Source organism: Orcinus orca, chromosome 1 (genome assembly GCF_937001465.1).
Source record: "Orcinus orca chromosome 1, mOrcOrc1.1, whole genome shotgun sequence".
In the NCBI taxonomy this organism is placed as follows: domain Eukaryota; kingdom Metazoa; phylum Chordata; class Mammalia; order Artiodactyla; family Delphinidae; genus Orcinus; species Orcinus orca.
Genome location: NC_064559.1, coordinates 93,595,417 through 93,608,003, shown reverse-complemented (window position 1 = coordinate 93,608,003; position 12,587 = coordinate 93,595,417). Strand labels below are relative to the sequence as shown.

The following is a 12,587-nucleotide window of genomic DNA, read 5'->3' as shown; positions in this document are numbered from 1 at the left end:
CTGAGACATGGCTGCAAGGGTATCCCAACATGAAAATAACTAAGAAACATCACACACTTAGAAAAAGTACATGTTCCCCAGCTAACTAAATGGTTTACTCAACCCATATAATGCATAACCCTATTTAGTGTTTATAACAACCCTGAGGGAGGTATAAATGTTATTCCCATCTTGCAGATGGGAAAACTGAGTCACAGAGAAATTAGGTGATTTGCCCAAAAATCATCCAGTAAATGACAGTGGTAGGAGTCACACCCAATCTCACTTCAGCTCCTGAGCTCTTAATTACTAGGCAACACCTCTCTCATGTGTTCAGATGTTGTAATTGGCAGTTGTAGGCATCTGGTAAATAGAAATTTTGTTCCAAATCATTTTTTTTCTTAAAGACTACTGTTTGTTTCCTAATCAAAACCTTTTGAAAGATGGTGTCTATGGAAGAATAAATATCTTAAAAGTGAAGACACAAAATTCATAAATTAATGTTCATCAGATAAAATAAAATGAAGGTGATATGGAAATCCAGAGACCTTGAATTATCTCCAACTCTAACCAGCTATGTGGTCTTGGACAAGTCACCAAACAGTTTGGACATATTTTCTCATCTATAAGAGAAGGAATTTGTCTGTGACACTGATCCTGTTCTCATTCTGTGATTCTAAGCTGGTCACCTTAGAGAAGGGGAAAAAAAAATCACATCCCATCTCAAGGGGCAGAATCTATGATTTCGAGTCACCAGACCTTTATCGTGTGTATGTGTGTAATCAGAATTGTGCTAGGTACTCAATTCTACACTGTCACAATTGTCAATTGTCTTTGCTAATCTTGTCTTTTTCATGCTCTTAAACTGGTATCCATTTAATAAAATATTAAAATAAGTAGCTAATGAGAGTTACATATTCCTTTCCCTCAGCTGCAGTCCAGCCATCTGCACTCACATTTCCGCATAATTGCAAACATCAAGGCCCTGTCTGAACCAGGAAGGGAGACAAAGGTTAATGTATTCTCAGAGGATCTGGAAGATAAATGTTAGAGGGCAATTAAAAATTTTTTAAAGGCTTTTTGAACTATCAAATTACAATTTTGAGAAAATCTCAACTTACAGAAAGTTATTTTCTTCACTGTTGCCTGCTAAAGGAAAAGTGTAAAATTCAACCTGTGAAGGGAGGAAAAAAAATCCCCACTGATCTACATTCATCTATATGAAAAAAAAATTGCTTCCTCCTAGCCAGCTCAGACACTTTCAAGCTGTCTGTGTGAATCTCTGATTTCAACAAACAGTCCATCTTTTTTCCAAGTCATAAAAAATATCAGGTGTGTGTGTGTGTGTACATGTGCACATGCATGCATGTGTGTGTGTTCAAGTGACATACTGTTTTAGACTTGGGGGACTCAGAAACAAAGTCCAATACTCTGAAGGCTTGTTATTCAGAAAGCACCAGACCTTAGATAGGGGGCTCTCCTGGGAAAGTCTTCAGTGTGACCTGCACTGTTGACCTTATCCTAAAGTGCACAGGTCATTCAGTCCCATGTTCCTGTAGACCCAGGTATCTCTTGTAAACTATTACTTAAAATGTTACCAAAATACAACAAACTACTTTGTTAATGAGACATCTTGATTCTTTCTAAACTTCCTGAATCCCCACAGACAAGTGCCTCATCAAGAAACAGATGGTTTGCACAAAAAAATATCAAAAAGTAGTAGCTTGACAAAAACAGCTCCACGCACTTCAGTACCAATAATGAGCACTTACACAGAAGAGCACTTCACATGTTTTTCAGGTATTTTACTTCATGTTTCATATCTTCCTCAGACTCTAATATGATAGTTCCCACAACTTTCTAGAATGTAAAATTTAGGAATCTGAGTGACATTTTGTCCAGATGGGTTAGGAATTGTCTTGAGAAGTGTCTGGGGAAGCAGTTGGAAAAGAGAAAGGAAAGCATGTAGAATACAGAATAATGGTCTTAGCCTTATTTGCTATTTGTGAAGCCAGCTGATTATCAAGTACCTACTGTCCAAAGTGTTCAAAGACTGCTTAGCTGAATCTTTTCAACCCTGAAATATTTCCTTTTTGAAGGAGAAAAAAAATGTCAGGGCAAGGTATTTTATCTCAGCATGGCAACTGAATAGAATGCTTTGCAAAGAAATACCTTGTCTGGACTTTCCAGGAGAATGATGGTCAGGGTGAGTAAGCTCGAAGTCGCGTGTGCATTAGTTGGGTTGGTGGTGCATATATCCTATGATTAGGCTGGCCACATCTACAGATTTTCTAGGAAAGACCCAATTTCTAATGCCTGGTCTAGAGGCAGGCTATATGTCCTCATTCTAGTCAGAAATTGCAGTCACTGTGCATATTTGTGTCTGACATGGATTCATGTAGTCAGAGGCAGTCTTCATGCCACTTGAGGAATTGTCTATACTCCAGTATCCACTCAACTGGTAGATGAAAATTGGTTAATTATGTAAAAGCCTAGAAACCCCAATTCACCCTTCTTATTCCAGCCTCAAGGATGGAAACTCTCACTGTTAAGTTGATGGATGAGTTTCCTTCTGGGCAGCATTCAGAAGGGCATGAGCGGACCACAGTTTCCACTGACTGAAGAAACACGGGACCTAGCGTGAAAGCAGTCAAGGCAGGCACTGCACACTCAAGGTGAGGCGTGTCTGTGTCCTTATTTCACTTTTCCTCCCTGCCCTCAAGGAAGTTATACTCTTGAGATAAGAGAGAACTAAATTAACTGTAAACAAAATACAGTGACCCTTGAACAACAGGGGTTTGACCGGCACAGGTCCACTTCTATGTGGATTTTTTCAATAGTAAATACTACAGTACTACACCATTCAGCAGATGCAGAACCATGGATACGAAGGAGCCAGTGGATTTTCCATTCCAAGGACGGTTGGTCCCCCAATGCCCCGAGTTGTTCAAGGGTCAATTGTACAAGAATCATAGACTGTTATAATCCATGATCTTTGAACCTAATTCACCCTCGAATTTTACAAGAAACTGAAACCATCTGTTCCTTTCATGGAATTTGCCAAAATAAAAAGAGTCACCTTCCACTACTTATAAATATATGTTTTTCACAAACTGGGAGTTTAGTCTGAATTTCATACAAGCATTTTTAAGACATATAGGGTACTGAATTTAGTCCATTGAGATCCTAAGTGACTGGAAGAATATTTCACACTTTTAATCACTGCTTTCAAGCTACATCCAGAAGTTAGTTTCTGGGCCTTCCTGTAGGACTTGGGAAGAGCTGGAAAATTAAAATAAAAATACAATCTTTCTTCAGAGTACACGGTGTCCAAATCGAGAACAATGAAGTAGTGGAGCTAGAAGGAGTGAAGAGGATCATATAATTGATTTCTCACCTTTTACAAATACAGTAATGAGGCCTGGGGAAGGAACTGACTCATAACTCACCCTCTGCTATTTAGTAGAAGCCAAGTTTACAGCTCAGGACCCTGGATTCCCCATCCAGCACCTTTTCCACATGTTACATAGCCTTTTATACTTAAATCTAAAAATTCTGTGTTCTACAAATAAATTGCAAGGAAAAAAGAAATAAAAGACCGGAAGCCCATTGATTAGGAAAGATATAAGAGGCTCTGGACCAATCGAAGTGTGCGACCCTGGGGTTTATGTGGTGTTGGTGCCTGGGTGGTGACTTGGGGTTACTCTTTCAGTTTTTTTTTTTTTTTTTTTTTTTGCGGTACGCGGGCCTCTCACCGTTGTGGCCTCTTCCGTTGTGGAGCACAGGCTCCGGACGCGCAGGCTCAGCGGCCATGGCTCACGGGCCCAGCCGCTCCGCGGCAAGTGGGATCTTCCCGGACCGGGGCACGAACCCGAGTCCCCTGCATCAGCAGGCGGACTCTCAACCACTGCGCCAACAGGGAAGCCCTACTCTTTCAGTTTTAAAAGAGTAGGGTGATTGCATGTGAATCTGTTCAACAGTGCCTCAGGGAAGACGGCTTAGTCTCCTCACTGTTGTGAAGTAAAAAAGCAGAAAAAGGATCTGTGCCCCAGCGGCTTCCAGCTCCAGGCATGGTGTGCGCTGCACACAGTAGGATCTTAGTAAACATGATTTGATGTGGAGGAGCCGGTGGTTCTGCAGTCACTTAAGGGATGTGAAAGGTGGGTGAAAGGGTACTGGAGACAAACCCCTCAGGTCGTCTTGTTTATGAACCGTGGATGCCTCACCACACTCTACCAAGCAGCTCCAAATTAAGATGGCTAAAGTGCCCCCACCAGATAGAAGGCACTGGTCTCTCAGTCTTTCTGGGACCTTAAAGTGCTTTTGCAATAAGTGCTTTTCCATAACTAGAGCCTAATTAATTGTAGAAAGAAGTAGAAATTGCATCTTTGGGACTGGTTATGTTCTTATCAGTCTAATAATAAAATTTAACAGTAGTCCAAAAAAAAAAATGTGTGACCCTCATTTGGACCCTGAGAGGTCAAACAATCCAACTGCAAAAAGGTCATTGAGGATATTTGGACGCTTACTGACTATTTAAGGATATTAAAGAATTGTTAATCTTTCAGTCTAATCGTGGTTTTTAATGTCTTTTAATGTTTTGTAAAGAGCTTTTAAACGGGATACTTGCTGAAAGAATTATGGGCAAAATCGTAAAAATACTGTATTATTATACAAACTCATCATTATTATTATTTTTTTAATGAGGCTATGATGAGGAAGGAGGAAAAGAAATAAGCTTTCTGAAAAGCCGTGGCTCAGGGTTTCCACCGCCTCTCCCACCACCTCTGCTGCCTTAGAACCTGCCGCCGCTGCAGCTGCTGCCGCCGCCTCCTTCTCTGGCCTCTCCGCCACCTCCACAGGACCCAGGCCCTCTGTCCTTGAGAGGAAGCTGTATTCGGTCTCCCTTGCGGGCCCGGGGCCCAGCCATGACAGACAGCGGGGGTGGTGGAGGCACCGGCATGGTGGGTGGCGGCCCCATCCACCCGGCCTCACTGCTTCCTGGAGACCCGCAGCTCATAGCGCTCATCCTGGAGCAGCTCAAGAGCCGGGGCCTGATTGATAGATTTCACCGGGACTGCCTGGCCGACGTGGACACCAAGCCAGCTTACCAAAACCTGAGGCAGAATGTGGATAATTTTGTGTCAACACATCTGGAGAAGCAGGAATGGAATCCTACGATGAACAAAAACCAATTGCGAAATGGTCTGAGGCAGAGTGTGGTATAGTCAGGGATGTTGGAAGCTGGAGTGGACAGAATTATTTACCAGATGGTGGATCCCAAGCTAAACCACATCTTCAGGCCACAGACAGAATGAGCAATTCATGAGTTCCTGGCAGCCCAGAGAAAAGAAGCTGTGCCAGCACCCCCTGCAGAGCCTGAAAGCCAGGACCCTCCAGCTCCATCCCAGGATGCTTCCTAAGAATAGGCCTGACACATTTTGGAAGCTCCATTGAATTAATGGTGAAGAATTGGATTCAGTTACATAAGAGTACAACTTCAGAATGAAGACAGGCCAAGGTCATCACTGACTTCAAGATGCAACGTTGACTGTGAGGCGGTGTCCAGATAAATTAGGGAGCAAGTGGGCCAGTAGGAGAGTTGACCATGTGGGCCCCCATATTGTGCTGCCATCTGGCCAGCCTGTCCAGGGGATGACCCCCAGTAGACACTACAGATATATTAAGAAACACTACCTCAACTCGGGGTTGTCCTGAAACGAACCTTTGTACTTGAACTTAGAAACTGTGTGTGAATTTTAGGGTTTGTGCGTGGGGATAAGCAAAAGCTATAATGAAGGAACATAACCAGTCCCAAAGATGCAATTTCAAAGAATGACACTAAAGGTTCGCCAGGAGTAAACATTGGACAATGCTTATTTGATACTCTTTCTCAGAGTTGTACAAGTCATTAGCAGCAAATAGCTTTAAGATCTTTGTGACCCTCTTGTGCATGACTTTTTGTATCTTCCATTTCCTCTCCCCTGTAAGGTGTCAAAACATGGGACCTTAGAATGCATGAGAAAATGTAGACTTAGATGTACGGAAAAAACATTTGCAGGCTCTCTGTCCAAGGCTTCTTCCTATCCTACAAGGGCTAGTGAGTCTTGGGTGTGTTTATTTTATTCTCATGTTTGTGTTTTTTAGAAGGTGAATAATTAATAAGTGGCTTAAGTTTTGTAATTAAATCATTTGATACTCTGGGAAAAAAAAAGCCGTGGCACATAACTGAAATTTAAATGTTGTTTTTCTGACTACCTATAAAGATGGAAAGAAGGATGGAAGGAAATTAAGTATTTATAAGGGTCTGCCTACTAAAAATTAGTTACCTTATATACATTATTTCATTTATTTTTTATAGCATCTCTCCCCAACAAGATAAATATCCTCATTTATGGATAAAGAATGAAAGCCAGAGAGGTTTAGTTTCTGGAGTTTATACAGCTAAGGAAGTAATAGAGGTGCAGTTACCACCTCCATGTTTTTTTCACTCCACCACATTGCTGATGTTAAGGTAGGGGATAGACTGTGAACTTACATCCTTCCTTACTCTGGGTTTTCTTTAATATCCCTAAAATGTGTAACCTTAGGAGTTACTTTCTCAGTGAAAAACAATCAGGCTTTCACTGTCTTTATCCTCTGGGTGACTCAGCCTTTAAAATAGGGGGCAGGTTTAATGTTATCTGAGACTCCATTCGAATGAACTTTAAAGGAAGAAAGAGATAGGAACCTGTTATCTTCTGGCCTCCAGCCATATTCTGGTTCCTGTTACTAATGATTGATCCTGACTGAACTAATTAAAGTTTAGTTCCTTTGCTTTCTGGCCAGCAGGACAGACAAAAGCCATTAACACACAATCCCAGAAATATAAACTCCCTCCCTAGATAGCATCTATCCCATAATAGTGTGTAGTCCTTGTTAAAGAAGGAGAAACAAATTAGATAACCTTTCAGGTTAGCTTTCCAAACTTAAGATTCTGGGATCTAAAAGCGTTTTTGAATTGATATCTGGTGTTTCAACGTAGCTCAGAGTAAATGAAAGAAAAAATAGGAAGAGGCAACAGAATACAGAATGTAATTCATTAAAGAAGCTGGGACAGTACTGCATGAGAAATAGCCAAAGTGATATAATGTCATGAGGTTCATCTTGCATTAGAAGCAAAAGAAGACTCACCTCTTTAACTAGGTTTTCCTGATGAAATTATAGAAAAGCTTTCTTTCTCTCCCAGTCTCTTCCATTCTGCGCCCCCAAACAGGAAGCCCTCTTTATTTTACAACATACACTCTTTATCCTATTGTAGCATAAAAAAGTCATTGCTCTTGTCCTTCTCAATCCCTTTGGAAGCAGAGAAAGCACCAGGACAACCTGGAAGCAGGTCTGTCTCCACTTGCTATAATAAATATTTGTGCCTTCTTTTGACAAAGTATTTAAGTGCCTACTATGTGCCAAGTACAGATTGTCTTTTTAGTAATTGAAGTCTTTAGACAAAAGGGGGGAAAATCTTCTTCATGAACAGATCTTTTCAATCCTCACAGTTGGTGTGGATGGGCACTGGACAAGTTCCAAGGAAACAGTATGCAGGACGAGGTGCAAGGGAGGTTAACTGTAGATGGAAATCCAAAGTTCCCTCCTTGCTTGCATGAGAGAGACAATACAGACTGCACAAAGATGTCATAACATCAATCCCCTCTCACCTCCCAGCCTTTGCACATGCAGACGTGCCCCTTGGCCTGGGATGACTTCCTTCTCTTTCCTCTTCCTCTCTGGACCTGACCAACTCCTCAGTCCTTTCAGGCTTAGTTCATAAACCTTAGGCATCCTCCCCTGTGACTTCTTAGTTTTCCATAGCTACCCAAAGCTCTATGAGCTCCCCACCCATTCCCCCCACTTTTGTGCTTCTTAGCACTTGGTGCATTTATTCCTCTACAGTGGATCTCAACACAGAGGGCTACTTTCTTCTTATTTATCTCCTTACGTGGACTGAAATTTCCCTGAGAGTTCTTTCACCCTTATGCTTAAGGCAAGTATGGAGGTTGGAAAGGCAATCCAGAGAAACAATAGAAATTGTTTCATCAGTAAGAATTGAAACAAAGGTTTTTCTTAGGAACATCCCCTTGCTATTTTATTAAATAGTTTATTCACTTCCTTAAGATTGCAGGGTTTCACTGAAATATTTGCAATTATGTCACAAGACTCTCTATCAGCAATAGCAAGCTTCAAATTCATACTTGTTCCCAGAAAGCATGATCCCAAACCCTACTATCTCTTTAGGCTTCTTTGATGATCCTGTGTCCGTTCTCATTCATTTATCACTTATTCAAGTTCATTGCTACAGTCTTTAATTCACTAGGTGCTTATCTTTTCTCTATAATTGGTCCAAGGTTGTGCTCATGCCTTTGGAAAAAGCTGTATTTACTTAATCCTGTGGACTCAGGAGCCTTGACCCACTCTGTTTGTTGCTTCTGTGTGGCTTGACAACCTTACAAGATTAGTTGATTAGGTACTTTTCTACTCTAAATTATCCATACTTAGACCCACATAAATTGAAGAAGATGGGGAAACATTGAATGTTTAGTAAAATGATAATAAACAACAAAACAAAACATCACTTTCCCCATTTACTTTCTATAGCTCCTGAAATTCCCAGCATTGCCACACACTTGAGGTGGCCAGAAGCCCCTGTGTGAACTATGGATTAAACACATTCCACAACTAGCAGCCTTTATAATCTTAAACAGAAATCAGATGTAGGTCAGATATCTATAGAAGAGTTTGTGACACTTTATTAACAGCCCAGGGAAAATTCTTTGTCCGTAGCTGTCTTCATTACTCCTTTACTCCCCGTTTTTAGTTTAGTAGAGACTGTAAATTTGGTATCAGGAGTGGTCAACCCCGATGGACAAAAACAATAATAATCACACTGGTTGCTTTATATAATGGTGACAGCTTTGGGGGAATCACAATGATAACACTCTTTGTTTCAGAAGACTTCCATCTTTTTCCAAAGAGCAATATTTACTTTAAAAATTAAACTTGTTCAGAGAAATTCAAGACACTTAAAATAAAATGAATTTTTTAAAAGAAGCCTAAAATTCATAGCGGAAAATCACTGGTAAAAATAAGACTTTCAATTGACTCAACTCTTTCCTTTTCCATTGACTCTAAGATTCCCACCCATACAGCACAGGTTTCAATAGGCTAGAAGGTAAAAATTGTGGGGTGGGGGCCATTTATTGCCCAAATATTTGGATTATTGGTCTCTCTAAATATATAAAAAATGTGAGGTCAACTTTGAGTTTTAATGAGCAATAGTCTTAAAAATATAAATAAATAGTAAAACAATAGTTTCTACAAATACATCAAAGTTGACTCTGGCTTAATGCTTCCGTAAACATTGAGAAAGGACTATTTTCCAAAGCTCCTCGTACATGAAGTAAATGTTGCTTTCTTGGAAGTCAGATTCTCACTGAGTAGATTGCTTCTGCCACAGCCATGATTTCAACACAGGGTTGAATTCTTGACGATTTTCATTAATTGGCTCCCAAACTTTTAGAGAGAAATAAATTAGGAAAAATTTTCCTTTACTTGCATCTCTCGCTAGTCACTGAAACCAGGTGTATTTCACTTTATTTAAACTATGTTATGATTAGAAAGGATGTTAGAGAACAGCTAATCCAACATTCATTTACTAAATAAGAAAATAAAATCCCAGGACAGTGAAATCACTTGCTCATGGACACAAATTAGTTAATGACAAAACTAAGTCTGTTCTTTACTCCGTAACCAGTATTCTTTCCACTATGAATAGAGCCAAGGAAGGCAGGTTTGGAAGGATTTATTCAAGTATCATTTTTCCCTTAGAGTGGACAGTTTTAGGTTCTTTCCATGAGAGTGTGCTAACAGCTCCCTAGCTCTACAATTCCACTTCTCCAAATCACTCATTACAGTCATTGGAAATATGACTATATTTGCAATGGTAACAGATCATGAAAAAAAATGTAATAGGACACAATAATCACAGGATTCTACCATATGCCTTAAAAGTTTCAGGCAATCTATGCAAAAAAGCTTGCTCCTTGGTCAGTCTATAATATACTGTGTGAACATTAGTTATATCCTTGAGCAGAAGAATTTACTGTGAATTAAAAGATTTGTAAAGTGAATCAATAGCAATGTTGGTAGTGAATTAGTGAATCAGATATGAAACAGTTATAGGAATCAATGAAAGAAATGTGCACTCCATGTGCCTCAGTAAACATTATGCATATTTACAAAAACAAATCGGGCAATATTAGTAACAATGCCAAACTTTCAACAAATATTTATTGCTTTTTCACTAAATGCCAAGCAGTGGGTCATAGGATCACAAAATGACTGGCAGACCGATGTTAACAATCATTCTGAGGCAATAGTTCACCAATTAACAAGGTTAAGATTTACCCATTACATGAAAGTACCTGATTTCAAACAATAAGTGGGCTAAAGACATGTGTTAAAATTGTTGTAAAAGTCAAATCTGCAATTCTCAGAGTTGTAAAAATGGAAATGGAAAAAATTATGCATCGTCATGTCCAAGGAATTGCCTTTCACCCCTGTATTCCCCCTGTTTCTCAGGCTTTCTCTAGGGGGAAAGATAGGCTGATAAACAGTACCCAACACTGAAACCTGTCTTCCCCCCTGAGGATGGTCCAATGGCCAATATTGCCCACCTAGTTACAATCTAGTCCTAGTCTAGTTACTTAAGTCCTACTTTACTTTTTTAAAAAATATACACATCTTTCAAAAATAATCTGTGCTTTTTTTTTTTTTTTTTTTTTAATCTGTGCTTTTGACAGCACAAAGTGAGAGAGGTCTTTATTTCCGGTCACTAGACAGTATTGTTGGAGACAAATTCCTTTTCTAGGATGTTATCTCTTTAAAAATTATTTTGAGATTATTTCTAGGGTCGAAGTCATCAAAAAGAAAACCTGAACTTGTAAGAGACAGAAGTACAGATCCATTGAACAACACAACCTTCTTAGGCAAACATTGACAGTGCCTTTAGGGATGAAGTTAGGCTGTACGAGGATCACCTTTATTTCCTTTAAATAATGTAGGATCAAACAAAATTTAATCAAATTCATTCTTAAGAACTAAGAAGAGGAGAAATATCCCTAATTCTCTGCATCAGGTAGGATTTCTGGGTTAAATTTTCTAACAAGTCAGATATTTGTTCTCCTCCTGTTTACTTAGTCTAGATACTTAGGATTCCCTCCAGAACATTGTCCAGTCTGAAGACAACCACAGAGCCTCAAAGATGCTCCTCTGTATCTAAAGAACAATGATAGCTAATAAATAATCTCTATGTCCCAAGGGCTGTCTTCCGTCCAGCAATCCAGCCCCTTCCATCTGATGGTATCCAGATACAAAGAACAATGAGAAGTCCTCTCTGCCTCATTGCAAATCTCGGTCTTCCTTTCTTATTCCATGTACATTAATAAAGGTTAACATTTACACATTTCTCATATGTGCCAGACAGTGTTCTGAGCATTTCACATACAGTAATTCAATCCTCATAACCAGCTAGTGAGGAAGATACTTAGTAGATCCATTTTTACCAGTAAGGAAACTGAGATACAGAGTTTAAATAAAATGTCCAACACCACACAAATAGTAAGTAATGTAGCCAGGATTCAAACCCAGGCAGTTTGATGTTGGAATCCATGCTCTTAACCATACACTTCTGAGTCTGAACAAGTGCTTATAAAATAGGCATCTCCTCAGAGGAAATGATGTTCTGGATATAAATGGTTATGATATATCTCATATTGCATCAGTCTGCTAGCTCAGATCTTTCAAAACCTTGCCATTAACAGAGAGGAGGCAATTCCCAGTCTATAATCAACCACCTGTTTTGCCACAAACTACAGTGGCCCTCTATTGCCTCTGAGTATCCTCCCCTGAGAGAAGATTCTCCTTATCTCCACCTCTTAAGTCAAAATAACTCACCTTTCCAGGCATGAGTGGGGCAAGGCTGCAAGTCCTTTACACATTTTGGCAAATGGCTTAGGTCCTCAGCTTTGAGCACAAGTCCTTATCAGCAGAGTAAGTCTTTGAAAACTTCAAATCCGTCTGGGACTGCCTTTTTCTCTGAGGAATATATAGAGGCTCTTTCCCAGCCCTCTGTCACTCTGTGGACCAATCCAGAGCCTTAGAGGAAATTGCAGGCTGGAGAACAGCAGCAATTGTGTGGGAGTTGGAGGCTGGAATCTTTTCTCTGCTGCAGGCGCTGCTGCATTAGGCTTCCAACTGCTCTTATCAGAACACTTACTCTGCCAGGGCAAGGAGAGTCCCTAAACTGTGCACAAATCATTCACGTTTTAGCTCATAATTTTGAACCAACCACAGCAAAGATGTGGGCTTTGTTATGAGGCAGAGGGCCTTGGGCTAATTCATATATGTCAAAGTCATAGATTGTTAGGACTGTAAGGGCCTTTGCAGATCATATAGCCCAACGTTGTTTCACAGTGGAGGAAACAGTGTTAGAGAAGTTCAGGGGACATGTACATGAGTCCCTATGATGTGCCAGGCACTCAGGTGGATGCTAGGAATTCAAAGAAGAAGGTACT

General features: G+C 40.1%; 1 protein-coding gene across 2 annotated transcripts in view; it reads right to left on the bottom strand.

Moving 5' to 3' along the window:
- The window catches only part of RGS5 (regulator of G protein signaling 5), an 85,444-nt gene that overhangs the window by 40,702 nt on the left and 32,155 nt on the right, over positions 1 to 12,587 (bottom strand). Inside the window, exon 1 of one of the 2 annotated variants that reach the window (XM_004282036.3) lies at positions 11,968 to 12,119. The exons of the other annotated variant lie outside the window; for it this stretch is intronic. Within the exon in view, the coding sequence (XP_004282084.1) occupies positions 11,968 to 12,011 (44 nt within the window). The 5' untranslated portion in view covers positions 12,012 to 12,119. Of the gene's footprint in view, positions 1 to 11,967; positions 12,120 to 12,587 lie in introns of those variants that run through there. 2 annotated transcript variants of the gene reach the window in all.